The 22189-nt window shown below is 38.2% G+C and overlaps 1 protein-coding gene across 11 annotated transcripts in view; it reads left to right on the top strand.

The window, feature by feature from the left end:
- The window catches only part of CYRIA (CYFIP related Rac1 interactor A), a 62040-nt gene that overhangs the window by 21391 nt on the left and 18460 nt on the right, over positions 1-22189 (top strand). For 5 of the 11 annotated variants that reach the window (XR_010070466.1, XM_063330508.1, XM_063330506.1 and 2 more), the window contains exon 4: positions 18637-18716. The exons of 2 other annotated variants lie outside the window; for them this stretch is intronic. Coding sequence is in view for 8 of the 9 variants with exons in the window: in XM_063330508.1 (XP_063186578.1) it covers positions 18644-18716 (73 nt within the window). In the remaining variant the exon portion in view is untranslated. Of the gene's footprint in view, positions 1-18370; positions 18451-18636; positions 18717-22189 lie in introns of all 11 variants that reach the window. 4 more of the 11 variants (XM_063330510.1, XM_063330509.1, XM_063330512.1 and 1 more) reach the window with 2 other exon arrangements.

Here is a 22189-nt window from a genome sequence, read left to right as displayed (position 1 = left end):
CAGAGCAGGCTTGCAGTACCCAGGTGAACCCAGGGGTCTCGGTGGCAGTCTACAGAGTATAGGTGTTTGCTAATCGTGTGGATGCTTGTTCAAAAGAAATAAAGCCACCTGCAGAGGAATTTGGAAGGTGTAGAAATTCATTAATTTAAAGCCACAAAGGATTCTGGGGAATGTGGAGCTGGCATAGTTGAAAGCCAGCAATATTCCTGTTTTATGTCATTGGCCGGGCGAACGAACTCAGGTCCAAGGGAGGAGGTGGGTGTGAGAGGTGGAAGGAAAGACTTATTAAGATTAGAGACTAATCATAGCTTTGACAGTTTCTGCGGTGTAGGAAATTATTCTTCTGTGCCTTATAAACTAATGACGTGATACTTGTAAGGACCATATACTTAACCAGTGAAGCTGCTATGTCTATTTTATTTTTACACTTTATTTTCTCCCTAAAAAGGCCTCCTAACCTTCTATTTTGTTGCAGTTGTAGGGAATTTAAAATAGGAATTATCTATATGCCATTTAATTTATTATTTTTTCTAAAAGTAGCATTTCAATTAAAACTTAGGGCCCATTCTACTCTTTAAGTGAAGAAAGATCTTTATGAGCTGGAGAGATCTCAAATGTAGTGCTCTGGATGGGCTTATCCACCATGGTGGGGGGACTGAGATGAGCTGAAGGGAGATCTTATGGATAGGATAAGTTGAGTGAAAAGAAAGAATTGAAGGAAAAAATGATGGGAATGGAGATGAACACTCTAACATCTCAGAAGAAACAGGCAGTGATGAGAAACAAGGAGTGTGAAATGAGGATCTGCTAAATTATGGACTCTTTTAAACTTAGTCTGTAGAAAGTCAGTATTACTACAGTGTAGTTCACTGCTTTTATCAGTTCCATTGGTAGGAGTTACAACTGGTAGGAAAATATTTTAGTAATTTTTTTTACCTGATACATTTTTGAAGTCCTACCTGTTTGCTATTGCAGACCTTTTAGAGGTATTGAGACAAATTATTTTTTCAAAATGAAGCCCTTAAATATGCCTTTAATGACCTTAAAGATTCATTCTTTAAGAAGACTATGACAAAATATGGAGCGTAGAAGCATCTAAACATTTTTTTTCTAAAATAAAAGGTTCTGAAAATCAAATCTTAATATGACAATGACAAGCCAATAATAATTTCTAAATGCTAATGCAGCAGAAGCAGTTCTCTGTGCTCATACCTGTGAGTTGTTTGAGCCGTGCTGAATGTCTTGATAAGGTTTTAAATTTCTCCTAATGCAAAGAGAAAGATGGAATCTCTTAGATGTTTTTCAAATGACCAGTATCCCTTACAACTGTTCTGAAAAGTATGACATGAATTATTGTTTCAGTTCTCCAGAATCTGAATTTTCTTACCAGTTTAAATATTTGTATAAACGTTTGCAGAAATGGCTTTGTGTGTACGTATGCATGTGTCGGGTGATCTATTAATGTTGTCTTTTAAAAGACCTTAGGGAGCAGGAGAACGTGGGGTGGGAAGAGAGTAAACTAGTCGTCATTTTCAATTTCCTGTTTTCTAAGAATACATAGGAGAGTTTCTTAATTGACTAATAATATAATAATAAACATAAGTTGAAAGATGAACTATGATGATATTACTCAAGTGTCTGGATGGTAAGTATATTTTAAAAATAGTAACTAGTTGACAAAAATTAGGCGTCATTTTGTACCAAAACTAGTGTGAGCTGTTAAGATGAAGGTAGCAGTGCAGAGAGAGCAACACCAAACGTTTAACCTAATTCTGACAACGAAATTGGATGCCTAGAGTGCATTTGGGAAGCTTCACTAACTGCATAAGGAGTCTGGATTCATGCTTAGGTGCCAGAATTAATATCTAAAGCTGGATCTTTGGACTGAATCTGGAGTTCACACACGAATGTGCCCTTGGGTGTCACCTCAAGTATGGCAACTTTTACTAATTTTTCAGCTAACATGATAAAACAAAGAGCAATGTGGCTGTAGAACTTCAGAATGCATTTTTTGATGTTTTTTAGAAAATAATTCAAAGTTCAGAAACAAGATGATAATGTTTCACGTCTGTTACTTGGCAGTCTTTGAGAGATTGTTCTTTTTTATGCTTGCGGAACATCTTCTACAGGCGTGTTCTGTACCATCATGAGGAGTACCATGTAATGAAGTTTTCAACACAGATTACTACTTAATTAATTACCAGGTGTTTTACAGATAAAATGCAGAAACTTGTTTCAGGGAGAAATGTGAAGTTCTTCAAAGTACAGCAGTAACTATAGTTTGTTGCCGTATGTTTTTGGCCAGATGTGTTTTCCAAAGAAGTGGGCACACTCTCAATCTGGAATTCAGCTTTAGACCTGGTTTTGGTGTGTAATGACAGACTGTGACTCAGTCAGAGCCTAAAATTAAAATGCTTTTCCTCCATTTTTGCGTCCTCAAAGGAAGATGGACTCCCAGCAGGTGTTAGTGATGAGGTGTTTGCTAATTTACAGCAGCGAAACTTCATGAAGTTCTTGAAATAAAGGGTAGAATATTTTTCAGAAGTAATAAAACCTGGAGTCTATTGACTTCTCCCAAAACAAAGAGTCTAATTTTTCACCAATAGCGAAAAGTAAGGCTCTGTAATACCTACTTATTAAATAAAAACTCTTTCAAAGAGATTTTTCTTCGATGAAAAAAGATTGTGGACATCTTTTTTTGCTACGTTCACCTTCATTAACACAACTTGCTGACTTCCTTCCTCAGCTGCAGTTCTTCCTACACTCAGAGGTCAGAAAAGAGCAAGATCAACAAGCCACACATCTGGCTGTCTCTCTTTCCAACTGGAACAAAGAAACGATTTTTTTTTTTTTTAATGGCTTTTTGAGTTAATTGTAAACAATTTGGTTTTGGAGTCGCTGACTTGCACCAAATGTTTGTCGTAGGCGGATGTAGGGAAAAAGGACTATGTCCTAATGCAATTCCTCTGTGGCCAGCAAGGAGGGGGAAAAAAAAAAAATCACACACACAAAAAAAAAAAAGAAGGAATGTCTTGATCCTTCTAGCATTGAAGTATGCTCAGAATTTTGAGTGCGTGTGTAGGACATTTCGCAAGCTTAAAATATATACTTTGAAGAGGCAGAGCGACAGAAGGAGTTGCTCATTTCATTTTCCTTTACTCTTTGTATACAGTGATACTGATTCCTGCCCCCGCCTTGATTTTCAGTAGCTGTTTATATATGTACAAATTGACAGTGATAAAAGACCAGGCACAAACAACAGGAACAGGGGGAGAAAAAAACTATTTTACAATGAGAGTTTTGTTCTAGTATTTTTTTCTTATCTTTATACTGTTCCTAAATGCCTTGTTCCATTAAACATTTATCAAAAACCTATATTTACAGTCATTAATCCTTAATTAACATTTTGAAAACTAATCCTTTACCAATTAGTGAAACGTAATACTTTTCTTACTTTCACAATTATTGTAATTTTTTAAATACCTTCCAGCATCAGGTAGCATCCATCTAATCTATTACATTTACTTTTTTCTGAAGTGTTTTATCTAAAGTATATATCTGGTGTGGCATTTGGTACTTTCACACTTCACAACAGGAAATACTAGAATTGTTGATGTACAGCACTTCTGAAACTCCATCTACTTTTAAAATACTTTATTATACCTTTATGTGTCTGATTTGGGCTCATATTACTCTGATATTTTGGTTGCTTTGTTCAAGATGTCTGGCCTGATAGTTTTATTTCTAACCTGATCGTTCTCCTAAATATTTACAAATGTCTTGATGTGAAAGGTAAATCGGTAGTGCCGGTTTACTAGTACATCTGACTGTCTGGAACGATGCCTAAATTTCTGACAATAAAGTGAATCATCCAGAGAAAATGTTTTCTATTAATCTGTCTGTAGGAGGAAAAAAGGCACTGCCCTACGATTATTTTTTGTCAAAATTAGGTGTTTGAGGTGATAATGCCACTTAGTGGATAGCAGCCTTAACTGCAGCCTTTTTTCCAAACCGAACCAGGTAGCAAATGGGAATCTTGATTTATATTGGAGTTTTCCTCCTGACTAAAATATGCTGATTGTAGCATGTTTTCAAATAACCTTTTATTATCAACTTCATTTCGGGAAGTTCATGATAACCAATTCAGTTTGTGGAAGATATTAAAATGTAGGAGTCATTTATTACAGAATTTTGAACTTTTTATAGGAAAATAAGGATCATCTTATTTGTGTATTTAGTTTGATTGGAAAGATTAAACAACATTCTAGGTCTTCTTGCACTGGTTCTTTAAGTTAATGACATGTAATTAGCAGTATGGTGATAATTTTGGTGTTTTAGGCGATGCTTGGTTTTGGCACTCTAGGGTTGGAAGACTGGTGGCTGGGACAAGCCAGTTCTTCAGGAACTGAATTGAAGAGGACCTGGTGGGAAGGGTTTAGTGCCTTTTCTTGTGTGACATTGTGGAGGGCACATATAAAAGGGGAGTATAGGACTGGGCTGGGCACTTTTTCAGTTGGGCTTTTGCAGAATTCAAATAATTCTACTTTGGAATATCAAAAAAGTGACATAGACACCAAATGTCAATTCCACCACTGATATGTGCAATTATTACTTCTTGACTATATTATTTTCATAAAGGCTCTTCTTTGCTAAGTAGTTTGGATGGCAGTATTAATAACTTGGTGTATTTGATATAAAATTTAAATATATAAAAATTCAAACTTCTTATCTGAGACCGTTGTATATATGCATATATATAGTTTATATCCTGTATATATTTTTTCTAATATCAGTGTATCAAAAAAATCCATTCTTTCTATAAAAAAAAAATATAATAAAAGAATACTACCCTGTGCAATTTAAAGGCTTTTTTATGGAAAAGATTTTTTGCACTGTTGAAACATATATTGATTTTAGGTCTTTCCATTCCTTTCCAGTCTTTAAACTGTGTTCTTTGAACTTTTTTTCCCTAAGTATATTTCCATTACTTCCCATCAACCCCCATCATCTTCAGTCACTGAGCATTTTTTTACTTAATCTCTCAGGCTTTTCTGAAGTTTTCAGTTACGCTGGTTTTGTTAGTAAGTCGGTTGAATAAACAGCAACTAAAAGAATGATTGGTTCAAAGGAGAAGGAAGAAAACGTAATTCAATTTCCAGGCATGTTTCTGTGCTGTATTACAAAACAGTTTTATTAATGGTAAATATTAACACTTTTATTTCAGAAAATTACTATCTGCCATTTGTTCATTGTGGAATTGGGAATATTTGAGGGCTTTTTCTGCCCCATCCCATCCTCCAGAGAGCTCACATCATCTAAGTCATGAGCTAAGAGGAACCCAAGTTTTAAGACCCCATTAGAGCTGAAATCACACGGGTTGTCTTCCTCCCCGTAAATCTGTACACTGTGCCACTGTACAACTGCCTGTGTCCCTGGACACCTGGAGCAGATGGCTTTGAGCCAGCAAACAGAAAGTTTAGTTAAGTCGATGATTTTAATCTTGATTTCTATTAGTGTTATGGTTTTAATCTTGAGTTATCGATTTTTTTTTTTTCCTGTAACAAGCAACTATTTCTCAGTTCTTGGTTAAACACACTGCTTTGCAGCTCTCTGTACATGTGTATATGCACGTACATTACGTACATTTCTGTGTGTGCCTGTGTAAGTTTTACACAATTTTTTTAACAAGTTACATGGCTGTTTCTAAAAACATTTTTAAATTATTTAAATATTTGTTTATAACTTGAATTTTTGTTAGAAAATGATGAATGATGCTTTTATGAGGGTCTATTTCTTTCACATTTGGCTTATGTCACCTCTGTTGAAGTGTGAACGGGGAGTTAGTTACGACTAAAAGTCAAACCAACAAGGCTGTTAGACCCTTTTTATGTAAAAATTAAACTTAAATTTTGCTCCAAACCTAAATATAGTGTTTTTTCCATAGTTTCTAGTCCTAAAAGGCTTGATTTGCCTTTTCAAACAGTGGTATTCAACAGAGCAAATAAGGAAATTTTGGATGTAACTACCTCGCTCCATTTTTGATTGCAGATAATTGACATTTTAAAGCCAGTGTATCTCATCCCGTGTATCTGGGTTTTAGCCAGAGACTACAAAAGGAAAACCAGATTTATTCCTTCTTTCAACTTTTAGTCTGCTTCTTAACTTCAAAAGAAATAATGCTAATCGAAACTTCTTGGATAAGGGCAAATAAAAATGGTATTTCTGTTCACATGGGGGAAAGAGGACAGCTGCCAAGGAGTGTCTTTGCAGGGCTGGGGTGCCCTACGAAGAATGCTCACCACCTTGGCTCACTATCTGCTAAGCCTGATCACCCCTACGCTGGTTAACATTCCAGTAGAAATCATGCTTTTCTCAATTTTGGATGCAAATTTACAGTCACAGTTACTTTTAAACTTAAATTCTGAGTTTTAAGTGGGAGGCAAAGGAAAGCGGTATAAATATTTTCTTTTTTTTTTAATGTTGTTGCTCGTTCTGAAATGTGATTATTTAAAACATGAACTAGCTTAGTTTGGCTTGATTTAGAAAAGTAGGAGTGGAACAGAAATTCATCCATGGGTAGTGGAGTTCTCGTCCCTGCAAAGGTTCAGGTTGGTGCGTGCATCTCCTGCAGCAGTGAGGTGGCACCGGTGATTGAGTGCAAATACAGACCCGTGGTTAGGTCCAGTTGTGGCCTTAATAGCTTTGCTCTCTACAGCTACCTGAAAGGAGGTTGTAACAAGGGTCGGTCTCTTCTCCCAAGTAAGAGGCCATAGCACAAGAGGAAATGGCCTCAAGTTGTGCCAGGGGAGGTTTAGATTAGATATTAGTGGTGTTCCCCAGGGCTCAGTATTGGGGCCAGTTCTGTTTAATGTCTTTATCAATGATCTGGACGAGGGGATTGAGTGCACCCTCAGGACGTTTGCAGACAACACCAAGTTGGGTGGGACTGTTGATCTGCTTGAAGACAGGAAGGCTCTACAGAGGGATCGGGACAGGCTGGATCAATGGGCCAAGGATAATGGTATGAGGTTCAACGAGGCCAAGTGCTGGGTCCTGCACTTGGGTCACAACAACCCCATGCAGCGCTACAGGCTTGGGGAGGTGTGTCTGGAGAGCTGCCTGGTGGAAAAGGACCTGGGGGTGTTGGTCAACACCTGGCTGAATATGAGCCAGCAGTGTGCCCAGGTGGCCAAGAAGGCCAACAGCATCCTGGTGTGTATCAGGAACAGTGTGGTGAGCAGGACTAGGGAGGTGATTGTCCTCCTGTACTCGGCACTGGTGAGGCCCCACCTGGAGTACTGTGTCCAGTTTTGCCTTTCACTGTAAGAAAGACACTGAGGTGCTGGAGTGGGTCCAGAGAAGGGCAACGAAGCTGGTGAGGGGTCTGGAGAACAAGTCTTATGGGGAGCAGCTGAGGGAGCTGGGGGTGTTCAGCCTGGAGAAGAGGAGGCTGAGGGGAGACCCTCTCGCTCTCTACAACTACCTGAAAGGGGGGTGTAGCCAGGTGGGGGTTGGTCTCTTCTCCCAGGTAACAGGCATTAGGACAAGAGGAAACAGCCTCAAGTTGCGCCAGGGGAGGTTTAGATTGGATATTAGGAAAAATGTTTACACTGAAAAGGTTGTCAAGCATTGGAACGGGCTGCCCAGGAAAGCGGTGGAATCACCACCCTGTGGGTATTTAAGGCACGGGTAGAGGTGGTGCTGAGGGACACGTTTTAGTGATGGCTGATGGTCGGACTCGAGGATCCGAAAGGTCCCTTCCAGCCCACACGATGGGGTGCCGAGGCGTGCAGGCTGTAAGCATTTCGGAGGAATTAACCCAGTTTTTATTTAGAGCGTGAATCTCCCTCGGCTTTGTGTGAAAAGCGGCGGCGGCCGAGCGGCGGCAGGGGGCGCCCTTGCCTCGCTCCGCCCAGCGCGGGCCCCCCCCGGCCCCGCCCCCGCCGAAGGGGCGCCGCTCCGCGGGTTTTGCGCCTCCCCTCCGCGGTCAATGCGCCCGGCGGCGTTGCGGAGCTGTACGGCGCCCACCTTTGTGCCGGCCTTTAGCTTCACCGCAAAGTGGAACCAATTCTCTGTGTTTTTTCCTTTTAATTCGTCATAAATTAAGTGGTGTAAAATGGGCTCGTGATTCATCGCCGCCCAAGTTTGTCAATTAGCTAAAAACAGATTTTATAGCAAAGCAGGAGTAGGGTGTAAAGTCGCTACTGCGCATCAATTTTATTGTCTTAATAAAAAGTTACTGTGCAAATTTCACTGCTAAATTAGGACTAGCTTCCAGTAGTCATTTGGATTAATCGCTGCGGAGCCCGACAGGGTCATTGCGTTATTTTAATTTTCATTTACACATACAAGAAATCTAATTGTTAATTAATTAAGGATGGTTTTAATTCAGCACCATCCACAGTATTCCTTCCTTACTTGTCATCTTAGGCAAATATCGGACTTCTTAACATACCGGAAAAAGTTGTAATGGCTTTTAGCAGCTCATGTTGGGTCACAAAAGCTTCTTTGGTATTCTGTGTAAATAAAACACAGTACTTGAAAATAGATTTACTAGGAGCTGCGCTTCTTAAAGTATTAGGCACAATGCAGAATTAAGAAACTCTTTATGTTTTCATCACTGAGAAGGCTAATGTGCTTGCCTATTAACTGCATGCCATTTTCAAGGCAGGCTATTTTGCAGAAAAATGGCATGGTCCCAGTCTGCCCCTGTACTTTTTAATGAATTGAGTGTCCAGTGTGAAAGAATAGGAGTTAATAAAATAATATTAGAAATGATTAAAATATTACATAAAGCTAATTAAGAAAAAAGGAGGCGTTTTATTGGAATTTATACTTTTCTGTAACTCCTGCATAATTACGGATTAGACTAGTGTTTCGGAGAAAACTTGTTCTTGTTCAGTATTCAGTCCCCTTGTCCCTTAACTTGACACTGAGAGCAATTTTTTGAAAAATTCTGGAGTTTAGCGACTTTCTTACCTGCTTTATGTTTAATTTATAGTCCAATGTAAAAATTAATATTTTTTTTCTTAGTCTTTCTGCTTACCAGTCCATCTGCATTTGTGGGATTGATTTGTTTTTTTTTTTCCTTGAGTGGAGTATTTTACATTCTTATTTACAGAATTTCTTCTACTTAGTACCTCCAGTTTATCAAAGTGATTTTTGAATTATGATCCTATTTTCCAGAATATTTTAATTCCCTTCTAGCTTAGTCCATATTTTAAAAAGGGATTTTCTTCTTCTCTGTCTGTCACTAATTAAAAGTATTGAACAAAAACCAGATCTATACAGCAGATACGAGATACTGTTTAAAAATACCATCCTCTTTTCCCAGTAAACCACTGACAACTCCTTTGTCAGATTTTTGGTGTTACGGCACTTTCTCTTTTCTCATCTTCAGTCATTTGTCAAATCTCCCTCCTTTACATATTTCTTTACTTCCTGCAATTCTTCCGGGTGCTTTTACAGACATATTGATTTCTAAGTCTTCATTTTATCTACTTTGTCCATTGGAATAACCTATTCTGTATTTTCATAACTGTTGAGTTTCCTGCACTCCCTTTATCCCTTAAATCAACTTTCCAAGAGACCAATTCTTCCAGATATGACATTACCGAACCTGCTTTTCTTGAAATCATGATCTTTAGTTTGACGTTTTCTTCTTGTTTAGTGACCTCTGCTGTTTTTAATTAATTTCTCCTGTATTTCCATCCTTATATTCAGTTAATTCTCCCCACAAGTATTGAACAAGTCTAAAATAGCCATTCCTCTGGCAAACTCCTCTGTGTTGTAGAAAGAACATTTGTCACTCCAGGAGCTTGTACAGATACGTGGTTGTTAACGCTCCTCAAGCTTCTTCCCCAGTTCTGTTACTCAGATGCCTCCATAGTTCAGCAAAACCTTCTTTACCACTTCCTTAGGATTAGGTGGTCTCTCAAATTGCTGTCTGGGGATGATACCCATTCTTTCCTCCTTTACCCTCACCCAGAGACACATAGGAAGTTTTTCTTTTACCCTTTCCTGAAATTCTAAATTAAAAAAATAAAATGAAATGTATTATCCCTCAGTTTATTTACAGTGGGGTTTTGAATAATTTCTTTTTTCCTAGTGGAACTCTTGCTATTTCCATCAACTGCATTGCAATGCAAACTGGTCAGCAAATTTTCTTATTTTGTGTAATGAGATATGAAATAAGACCACTATTACACAAGTGGAAGTATTTTAAACTAATAGCAACTAATCCCTACAAAGATCCACATTTCATCTTTAATTCCTCAACTCTGGAGCTATTGATACATATAGTCAGCCACAGCTATCGCAATTCCAGTAATGTCGATACGTTTCTTTGATCAGAATTAATTGTCTGCTCAGTATTTTAAGATATTGTTTGACTTCTCTCCCCTTTTCTGGAAAAGAATACTTGTAAAGATTGCTTCGGATCTGCATCTTATATATTATTACCAAACCAGAAATACAAATTTAGCTGGCAAAATGCATTATGTCCTACATACTGATGCATTCAGAGCAGATCAGTAGCAAATATGCAGTAAGAAATCCAGTCACTGTAGGAGTTATGCCTGGCTTGACTGAGATTAAATGTACTGTTTTGGCACTTATGTATTAAAAACAAAAGTAAAATAGATAAAGAAAAATTAACATGCAAAGACTTATTCCCGTTATCAGCTGGCACAAATAAAATCACTCTGAGGAAGGTCTTTACCAGAGTTGCGCGAAGAACTGGAATATGATGGTTTTCATCTTGTTTTTTCAGACACTTGCATTGGATTTTCTGTGAGCATAGTACAAAATACTCTGTGGCATAGTCAGAAGGCTGAATAATTGGCAGTCATTAACACGCAGAAAGGACCAGCAACATTTTTTTCTGTTCCTGATTTTTTACCTGAGAGTCCTGTTTCTGATTCTGTGTCAAATAATATATATGCTCTAGAATAGATTTTTTTTCACTCATTATATTCACAAACGTTGAAACTAGATACCTTTTCAAATTCCCAAGTCCTTAGATTTCCAAAATTTGAGTGTGAGTGTATTCTAGGATGGTTTATTTCCTTTTTCACTATGATTTTGGGTGAGAGAAGGCAAGGACGAGGAAATTTTAAGCAGAAAAGGATGGTGTGGCTGCTCTTCTCTTACAAGAGTTCAGAAGAGCTAAGTCAAACTCCACCTGGAAAAAAAAATGAAGTGGTTTTGTTCAAAGGAAGAAACACTTAAACTAGTCAAACCTGTTCTGCTTCTGTTAAAGATATCTCTCTCCCATCTATCAGTTTGGTAAACACCAGCATCCTGCTTTGCTTACCGAACAGGATCCGCTGATAGAGGCTCCATTTATCCTGTGCAGGGAAATTGCGTCCCTGTTTTCTGTATAAGCATCTGTGCATGCGATGCCCTATGCAAACTGGGTTACTGTAGTTACTGTACACTCAGGTCGAAGGATCAAAGTACAGAAGTGTTTTTTTAATTTCAAATATAATTTCATTCTAATTACTTAATTTACTTCCATTCTACTTTTTTTGTTGGGGTTTGGTTTTTTTTTTTTTGTTTATTATGACTCATGAATCAGAATGCAGATATTTTGGTTGCTTGGTTTTCATCCTTTCATGATGGTTCTTCTGACATTATGCACTTTGAAAATAGATAGGAGTTCTGTTCAAAGTATGTTCAGGTGTGAGGGTTGGCATGTAGAAAAATATCCCCCTTGGATAAGTTATAAGTTCATCGGAGGTAATCTTTTTTTTCTTTTTTTTTTTTTTTTTTTTTCTTTTATTTCACCTTTTGATTTTAGGGAAACCATGAGCCAAGACCTTTAATCCTTGGGGCTATGGATACTAATATTGTTGGCCAGCTCTTTTAATGTTTTATAATTAGTGAAAAATGTATTTGTCATTACAAACCATTTATTAACTCCCTTTGACTTGCCTCACCTTTTTTGTAGGTTTTAATTGTGTCCTGCAATCTGCGCATCAGTTAACAGCAAAAGCTCTTGGCTTGAAGCGTTGCTTATCTAGGAATTGTAATAAAATAATTGTTCAAAGCAGAACGGATTCTTTTATCTTGGGTTACTTTCACCTTAAGCAACTTTCTTCTCCTACTCCACTTTTCACTTCTTTACGTCTGTTTTTTGCATTTGGGTTTTATTGGAGTGTTTTAGTCTGCTTATACTTCACCTGTGTAAGGAATGCGTGGCACTGGTTTTTCATCGCTTCTGTGTGTAGGTCACTTCTTGGTGTATCTTGTTCTGCGAGTATATTGCTTATATTATGAAAATCTTATAAATGCAGTATTTAGAGCCTAACATTGGGGATAATTTGATTATTTATTTTTTTCTGGAAAATTAATATAGCTTGCCCTCTGAAAAGAATTTGGATGTGTTTTTCCCTTATCCATGCCTTGTAGAGAATACTGTGGGTAGTTCACTGGGAAATATCTTTGGTGGTTTTTTGCAGTTAGCATCTCAAACACAAATATATGGCTATTTTCACTCTTTTGTTTTCTTAATATAATGATACAGTCTTGTGCTTCTTTCTAGAATAAAGTCCACAGAGGAATAGCACCACTTTTCAAAACTAACATCTAGTTGCAAAACTGAGGCTATTAAACATCAGTTGATATGTTTTTCTTAATCAATGCAACTACAGTTTATAAAATTTAAAGATTTACCAGTAAAACAACTGAAGATAATAATTCTACCATATCCATGAAAATATTCTTAACTACAAGAAAAAGGGAGAGAAGATTAAAAAAAAAACCACCTCTACTGTGGAGTTTGATGAAGATATATAAAAGGTACTGTATAGAAGCAGGACTAATGAATTGACAAAACGCATAAAGGAAGGCAATTGGTAAAATAAGACTGTGCAAGTAATATTTGAGGGACATGTAAAGCACTGTTTTCTGCAATTCCTTCATTATATTTGACACCATACTCAGGTGCGTTTGGAGCACTGTACCGAGAGTTGAGTGACCCATTGGAATTTGCACCCCTTGGAGAGGTTGCAGAGAAGGGCAGTGAGACTGGTCAGGTATAATAAAACATGAACTGTCATGATTGAGCTTAAAGGCCTTTTTGAAGAGCTTTAAGAATAGTTTAGACAAACATCTGGGCAGAGTGACAGAGCTGCTGTTCCTGTTTTGGGGTCTACATAACCCCACGCCTAACTCCAATGACGGCATTGCTGTGAACAGGAATCAAAATGCTTGACTGTTCCTGACCCCAGCACTACACTTTTCACAGCAACAGTATTCCCGGTTTCTTACCTATGGTAATATCCATTCTTTTGCTTGACCCTTGCAGAGCTCAATTCCCATACTGATGGTGAGAGGGATAAGTAGGGGATGTGTTGGGGGGGGAACCCTTGTGAAAGCAGTCTCTGCCTGTACCTTCCCTCTGTGGATGGCTCCAAGCACTGCAGCATTCCAGTTTTCTTGGAGCTAGTCTTACACAAATACTTTAAGAGATCAGGGGGTTTTAATGTGTATTGCATAGGAAAAAAAAAAAGCAAAAACTTTAGTAATAGAGTGGGCAAATGCAATTAAAGATGATGTTTTATATTTTCCTTCCTCTCCCAAACAAAAAGAGTGAGTGATACAGGGCTTCCTTCAGAAAACAAAGTAAATTATCATTGTTAAGAAATTTCTGCATTTTTTTATTCTTCATTCATTTCTGAGTCTTCCATTCCTGCTATTTCCTTACAAGCTCTTCAGCAAACTTTATAGGTGAATATCGCAACAACTTGGAATCGTGCTTTTGATCTGAGAGTTCATCTTGGGTTCAGATGCTGGTGGTTTTTTGAAACCACAGTTAATAATTTATGCAGTAAGGTCAGTTCTACTGCTTTAATGGTGGTAATGTGCTTAGTACAGTACAGTTCCCTCAGACTGCAGACTGGATGCCTGTCTCCACCTGTGTAGGTGTGCCATTAGAAGTTACCGTTCCTCATCATTCATCATCACTCCTGAATTTGGGAGTCTCTGTTTCTCCTGAAAATCCTAATGGATCGGCTCACGGGAACACTCCCAGACCAACTGCATTAGGATCATAGAATGGTTTGGATTGGAAGGGACCTTAAAGATCATCTTGTTCCTGCCCTGGGCAGGGGCACCTCCCACTAGACCAGGCTGCTCAAAGCCCCATCCAGCCTGGCCTTGAACACTTCCAGGGGTGGGGCATCCACAACATCTCTGGGCAACCTGTTCCAGTGTCTCACCACCCTCACAGTAAAGAATTTCTTCCTCATATCTAATCTAAGTCTCCCCTCTTCCAGTTTAACACTGTTACCCCTCATCCTATCGCTACACTCCCTGATAAAGAGTCCCTCCTTTAGGATGATCTAAATGAATTTAAGTAGTAGTTACTTGCTAATCCAGCTCATTTTGGCAAAAGCCTTTTAAACTATGTTTATGTAAGCGGCCAGATTTAGGAAATAGTATCTGGCAAAGGAGCACCAATGAGCAGCAAAGGGTTGAGCTGGTGAACGTCTCCTTTTTCACTGGCACGAGGTTCAGATGCTTTGTCTGTGTGTTAAACTTTCAGTGTAGCTACTACAGTGATGCTGATGGTTTTGAGTTTGTACTGATTAAATTAGTCCTGTAAGGAAGGGGAAATAAAGTAGTATTTCTCTAGCAATTTATATAGTACTATAGCTAAAACTATAGTACAAAACTCCACACTTCAAATTTATGTAATTGCTTAAAAAAGTGTGTAAACAAAGATTTTAAAGAAGAGTTAAATAACAGGATACTTAGCTTTGGACGTGCAGTATTTAGTTGATAATACTCAGTTTGTGAACATTTACTAAAGTTTCAAAATTGGATTTCAATATATAATAAATATATATTTCAGTATATGTATATAAAATCCATGGCAGGTTTGAAGGGTTGCATTTTGATTTGGTTTGGGTGGGTAGTATTTTATTTCTCACAATTCAAAAATTAAATTGATTGGTTTAGTGGGGGAGAAGGAATTTATTTTCCCATTCTAGATAATGCCTCTAGAATGTCAAAACTAAATTAATTAAATTTTAGGAACAGAGTGGTATGTTAGAAAGCCACCCTGTGTTATTATTTTTAAAGGCTCAACATTTTTAAATGGGCTGCTGGATAATATTCTTGTTCATTACTGTTTTTACAGTTTATTTATGTCAGTGTGCCAGTAATTAAATGTTGAGCATGAAAAATCGAGTAATGAGTTCTAAACTGTCAACAGTAGCCTAGAAAGTATTTTCTATATGCTTATGCAATAAGCTTTAATGGTTTGGAAAAGAGTAGAAAACATGAAAACGCAAACATCGTTGTCATGTCAACATGTCATCATTTTTAAAGCGTACTGTTAAAAGTTGGAATTTTTAGGGATTTGGAGATCCCGTAAGAGAAGCTGCTATCATTTAGGAGTGCTGCAACAGCAATATTTTTATACATGCGTTGCGGCTCATTTCAACATTTAAACTGATTTAACAGTAAGTAAAATAAAATGTTTTTCAATTTAATAAAATGTAATTTTATGCTCTTAAGTTAAACCTTTCTGATTTGCTTCTGTGCATCAGCCGTTTATTTGCATTCGTGTTGCAACCACAGTATATATGCTGACCTGCTCAGAATTTAAATCATTAGTTAGTTTGAAATCTCATTAAAAATTACCCTGGAAGTGACTTGCCGTTCCTGAGGTTTGGAATACTTTATTAGAGTTTTCAGGGAAAGACAGTTTGGAAGATCCAAGTACTGGGAAGCAGCGAGCTATACAGAATAAAATAATTCAATCTGGGGCAAGGAATTATGTTTATTAGCACTTCCATTAAGGTGAAGGCTGGCCTTTTAATGTGGAGTTAAAAACTTGGTGTTAAATGATGAGTTACAGTTTGAAGTGAAAGTTTCTTGGAATAGATCTAGCTTTTAGTTTTGGTTTTTAGGAAACGGTAAAGAAATGATTTCAAATCGTAAAGCGTGTTTAGCAGCTGCCTGAACCATATTTCTAGATGTTGATGTTGAATATTGCTATTTTTTGGTTTGATGTACATTGGAAATACATAGTGTCAAACCAATGCTTTCGAGATCGCTGGAAAACTAGAGGCTGAAATACTGTGAAGATGGGTATAAAGTTTGTGGCAGGGTTGTTGTTTCATACTTGTGACCTAAATAGCTGAATCAGTTTCTACACAGGGATTGAAGGGGGGGGGGGGGGGGGATAAAATGGGGGGAAAAAAAAAAAAAGCTAAGAAATATAGTAAAACTTCAGGGAAAATACTCAGAAATCTCCAGAGCCATGATGTGCTGTACTTCTGTAAGAAGGCTCAGAAACCAGAGCTTGGGCACATGGCCTCAAGCTACTCGATGCAGATGCGGGCGCGTATCCTCGGGTTTTTGGCAAAGGGAGCAGCTTTCCCGCTGTTGGAAGGATGCTGTCGACCAAACCGGTCTGGGGCTGCAGTCCTGACTTGGGCAGTAGAAGAAATGCTTGGATACTCTCTGAAGATCGAAGGCAATGAGGTAAGATACGGCTTAAAACGAGTTGAAAGCGAAGAATCCGAACTGAGTCAGTAATTTAGGTTGTGATAGTATTTAATAATAATATACATTATTTCTTTCAAGGTGATGAAAAGGAAAATAAGTGTATGCACATTATCTTGTTCCTCTTACATGATGCTGATAAAATGTATTATACCAGTGTGATGAAAATGTTAAATTATTGAAGATACAAGTTTTAATGCTTATAAAATGTATTTTGCTTTGTTTGCATGTTTTTCCCCTTTGTAGGCTAATCAGAAAGTCAGACTCGGTTCATACAGTGCAGATCTTGTTCTGAAAGTAAAATTGTAAATTTTTTTCCTGCATATAAGTGTATGTAACTTTATGAATAATGGAGAATGTTTCTTCATGTTTCAATGTTGTATGTGCAAGATGTTACTAATTGTAAAGGGCTTGACAGTCTGCTCACTGGATTTGTTCTGGAGAGAAAATGTTGAAGTATTTAATGCAAAACAAAACCATTTCTTTAACAAAAACCTGGTTCACGTGAAGCTGCATGCTCTGAATGGATTATTGAGTAAATTTCTATCATTTTATGGAATCACCGTGACTGCTTTGAAATCTTCAATCCTTCCATTACCTTCCTAGGTTTTCCTGCTATAGAATATATCCCTTATATGCATATAGAAATTAGGGTTGGTGATACTTTTTCTTCTCTAGTGCTTGGGGGAAAATTTGAAAAAACCTTTGTCTCCTCATCAGGAGTATCAGCCATGTACATGCTTAGAATAATTTTTTTGTGGTCTGTTTTCTTAAGTGGGAAAAAAGTTAAACTGAAAAATAGATGAGCATCAGATGTGAGCCCCAAGAGCCCCCCAAGGTTTAGAGTACTGAGAATACTTATCTTTGAGGCAAAAATCAGTTTTCAATCTGAGTTTTAAATCTAAAATTACATTTTTCTACATCCCTCCAGGCAGACCTCTTTATCCTTCTATGTGCTTTTTATGGTTTAATTTTTACGTTTTCTGAGAAATAGTTTAAGTTTGCCCAAGAAAGCTGTACTTCTACGTAGTTTTAGAGTAATGTATCTTCCTAAGGACTGTACAGGTAAAAAAACTTTTCTTCAAATCTCCTTCCTTTTTGCCTTTTTTTGCCTTCCATAGAGACTTGCTTTTTTGAGCATTGGATATTTTTACTTTTGGGCGTTTTTCATGACTTGAAATGCAAAGATTTCCAAGATGATAAAATCTAGGAATAATAGATAAAAAGACAGAGTTTGTCCCTCTTCTTTTTTTTTTTCTTTTCTTTTTTCTTTTCCTTTTTTCTATTTCCAAAAATGCATACATGTATTTTTAAAAATTAAAAGGAGCAAGCTCTTTAGCTTTTCTTTCTGATAGATTTTTATAGTAATATTTTATAAAGCTTTACTGTTTAGAAGCAATTAGATTATTTTTTTTCTTAAATTGAGTTATTTTTGTGAAATAAGATGGATTTATGCTAAAGAATCCAAGTCAAGGATTAAGACCTCTTTTTTTACACTGGAATGGTATTCAGTAATCTTGAGTCCAGCAAAACAGAGGATTTACAAATACAGATATTGTTCTGAGTTTGTTTCTCTTGCGAAGTAATAAACTCATAAATATCTGTCTGTATTTCATGATGTTATACTGATGTTTAATTTCCAATTTGCTGAATAGAATTATTTCTGTATTCATCCAAGGTCTTACTCTCTCTGTCCCCATGCATAAATATCACAGAATTGACGACCAAAATGTTTCTCATGGTCCAGAACTTGCCATAATGTTTAATATTCAATGCAGACTGTGTCAAGCCCTTAGTTGTAGTATTCTAAGTTTACGTATGTAACTGTTTACGATTTTGTTGCATTTACTAGGTTTGCTGGGATGGGTAATCTTCTTAAGGTCCTTACCAGGGAAATTGAAAACTATCCACATTTTTTCCTGGATTTTGAAAGTAAGTTCAAACAATTACAAGACAATGAGAGAATCTTTTTCCTGACTTAACAGCAAACTGAGGAAAATCTTAAAATCTGATTGCTTGCAGTGTGTATTTTCCAGCACAACCAGTCTGTCCAAGTCCTTGTCGCGAAAATCATTTGCTTACTCAGGACTCCTTTTCTCTTCCTTTTCTATTTTTCAGGAACCAAATGGGAAATCTTTTAAAAGTTCTCACTTGCACAGAGCTTGATCAGGGGCCAAATTTTTTCCTTGACTTTGAAAGTGAGCAAAGCTTCTTGCCTGGCTTGCCTTCTTTGCTTATTATTTCCTAATAAACTGCATGCGCTTACGCATCATAAAGCAATTCAGAAGGGATTTGCAAACAAATCAAATTACACTTCAGTTCAATATGGCTTTTTTGATATTTATAAAACCACACAAAATTATTTAAATTGATTCTGAGCAGAGAAGGGGGCAGAATGATAGATACGGAAGTCAAACCTTACCTTGAATTAGTTTCAAAACATTTATGAGCCATTGTTAAATTTACATATGGATGAACTCAACCTCAGCTTTCTTTAACAAATCAGGGTTAAAAAAAACCCGTCTATGTTACTTCCTTGAATGGAAATTGGAAATAAAATATTGGAAATAAAAAGCTGAAAAAAGATAAGCAGTGGAGGTGGCACTGTTTTTGCCTGGTTCAGTGATGATGTAACTGGGATTATTATAGTTTCAAAAAAATAATGAAGTGGTCAAAGTGTATATGCTTGATTGCATCTCTCTTAATTGCATGGTTATCAGTTTGCAAAACAGTGTTTCGCATTCTGCAAAACAGTGTTTCGCATTCTAATTTCCTTGTCACATCTATATCTGATTCAAAGCTATTTCACTTTTGGTGGTTACAGTTTCCCTGCATGTACTTCTAGACATTGTCTTGAAAACTGGTCATCAAATCCTTAAATATGGGTTTAATCCTATTCCACCACTTAAGTGAAATGCTTTTTATTTAAAATGCTAACAGTGTGTGATATTTTAATACCTTTATTCTAAGAAATAATAAATAAATAACAAAATGTTTTGAGAGAAGCCAGTGCTTTTAAAATAACTTTGTTTTGAACCATGGTTTAAGAGAGAATTTCAGTGATTAGACACACGTTTTATCACCTTGAAATAGTTCTCTTGAATCATTAATTCCTGAATTATTTTTCTGAAAAAAAGTTACTGGCATGATATGAGGCACTATGTGCGTACGCACTCTGAAGCACTGGTTCAAAAAGTCAATTAAACACATACTTAAATCTCATGAAATTGTTCAAACATGCTTTCTTGGATAAGAGCTAGAGTGTATGACTGTAACTTTGCACATATCTTAATCTTCTTATCTAGATCTTATTTACCTCATTATGAAGAATCAGTTTTAAATCATGAAAAAAGTTAATTGGTTAGTTTGGGTTCAGGAGAAGGTGCTGCGAGCCGTGTATCCCTTTTTCTCTTCTGTCTATATCATTTGAGAATTTCATTGTAAACCTGGGATGTCAAACCTTTATCCAAACCACCACGTAGTATTTTTTTTTTCCTATCAACTTTGTGAGTGCTTCAGTAGCGCTCTGTAGCTTTGCCAAGCTATTGTGAAGGTTTTCAGCTGCTCTGAGCTCCCAGGTTTGATCAGCCCCATCATGTCCTGGACGGTAAGAAAGTTCTCCTGACCCAGGCTTGTCAGAAACAGGTGGTCTGGCAGTGGGAAACCTCGGTGGAGTGGAAGGGGTGGTAAGAGGGGAAAATACCTGTTTTATTTGAGTCTTGGCAGCAAAGGTTGTTGTTGGTTTTTTTTTCCGTAAGTGCATTGCCAAGAAGTGAACGGGATGAAGCTCCCTCTCCCATGGGAGGTGACGGGTGGTTAGTGCAAACACGTGCGCACACTAGTCAGGCACATCCACCTAGAGAGGCACAGAACTATCAGCTCCAAATTGCAGGGAGTTTGATACTCCTGAGCGACAGGTTAAAATCTTTTACTTGTGAAATAAAGTCTTGGAGGGTTTTATGGCACTAAATCTGTATTGTGTCAAAAGGATGTGACTGAAAATGCCTGTAATTGCATGCTTTGGTCTCCTTTAATTAGCCATTGTATGGTGTAAAAGGACACTCTTAGTTAGTGGACATGAGTAAGAGCCTGCTTGTGTGCTCGCTGGACTTGAGACGTTCTGTGGTCTCAGTTTTAGGTTGGAGTTCATGCATGAATGGCCACTAGAGTTGGCCATTCAGAGGATGAGGGGTATGCCAAGTTGATGTGTTTACTGTATTTCATTGTTCGCATCAGGATATTGCTCTTTCTAGGTTTTTGTGCACTTTTCATTGGCGGAAAGCTGAAATCTCAAAGTAATCAGCACTGCTTATGAAATGTTTACAGATTTTTTGGATACTCCTGCCCTGGTAATTTTTGTATTGTACCTGAAAGGAAAGTGTGTGACATACTACTTCCTGCTGTGCGTACATTGTACTGCGCAAATACTGCTTAAAAAAACAGAAGCTGCCCTTTTTCTCGTATGCAGGAGTAGAACAAATACAATCTGTCTCTATGCCTCAAAAATCAGAGGCTTTATGGGCTGATGTTGGTCAAAAGTAATATAATTGTTTATACAAAGAAAGCAGGAAAAGGACATTCAGGCGTTAAATTCATTTGACAGTCGATTTGATCTGTGCTGCTTCAAAGGGGTCATCCCATGGGTGGTGCTTCGCGGTATAGTCTCATAGCCATATGCTGGAATTGCAATGTACAGACACATGGTTGCACCCATCGTGAATGATAACTGTGGTGGGTTGACCCTGGCTGGACATCAGGTGCCCACCAAAGCCGCTCCTCAGCTCTGCAGGGCAGAGAACATAAAACAGAAGGGTCGTGGGTTGAGATAAGGGCAGGGAGAGATCATTCAGCAATTACTGTCATGGGCAAAACAGACTTGACTTAGGGAAAATGAGTTTATTTTATTACCAATCGAATCAGAGTAAGGTAATGAGAAATAGGACCAAAAGTTAAAGCACCTTCCCCCCCACCCCTCCCTTCTTCCTGGGCTCAACTTCACTGCCGATTTTTCTCTCCCTTCTTGCCCCGCGTGGATCAGGGGGACGGGGAATGGGGGTTGTGGTCAGTTCATCACACATTGTCTCTGCTGCTCCTTCCTCCTCGGGGGGAGGACTCCTCACACTCTTCCCCTGCTCCAGCCTGGGGTCCCTCCCACAGGAGAGACAGTCCTCCACCAACTTCTCCAATGTGATTCCCTCCCATGGGCTGCAGTTCTTCATGAACTGCTCCAGCGTGGGTCCCTTCCGTGGGCTACAGTTCTTCAGGAACAAACTGCTCGAGTGTGGGTCCCCCATGGGGTCACAAGTCCTGCCAGCAAACCTGCTCCAATATGGGCTCCTCTCTCCACAGTTCCTGCCAGGAGCCTGCTCCAGTGTGGGATTCCCACAGGGTCACAGTCTCCTTTGGGCATCCACCTGCTCTGGTGTGGGGTCCTCCACGGGGTACAGGTGGAAATCTGCTCCATTGTTAACCCCCATGGGCTGCGGGGAGACAGCCTGCCTCACCGTGGTCTTAACCTTGGGCTGCAGGGGAATCTCTGGTGGAGCTCCTGGAGCACCTCCTCCCCATCCTTCTTCACTGACCTTGGTGTCTGCAGAGTTGTTGCTCTCACACATTTTCACTTCTCTCTCCCAGCTGCTGCTGGGCAGCAGTTTTTCCCCCCTTCTTAACT

Source organism: Chroicocephalus ridibundus, chromosome 3, assembly GCF_963924245.1.
Source record: "Chroicocephalus ridibundus chromosome 3, bChrRid1.1, whole genome shotgun sequence".
Classification (NCBI taxonomy): Eukaryota; Metazoa; Chordata; class Aves; order Charadriiformes; family Laridae; genus Chroicocephalus; species Chroicocephalus ridibundus.
This window is presented reverse-complemented; position numbering and strand designations above follow the sequence as displayed.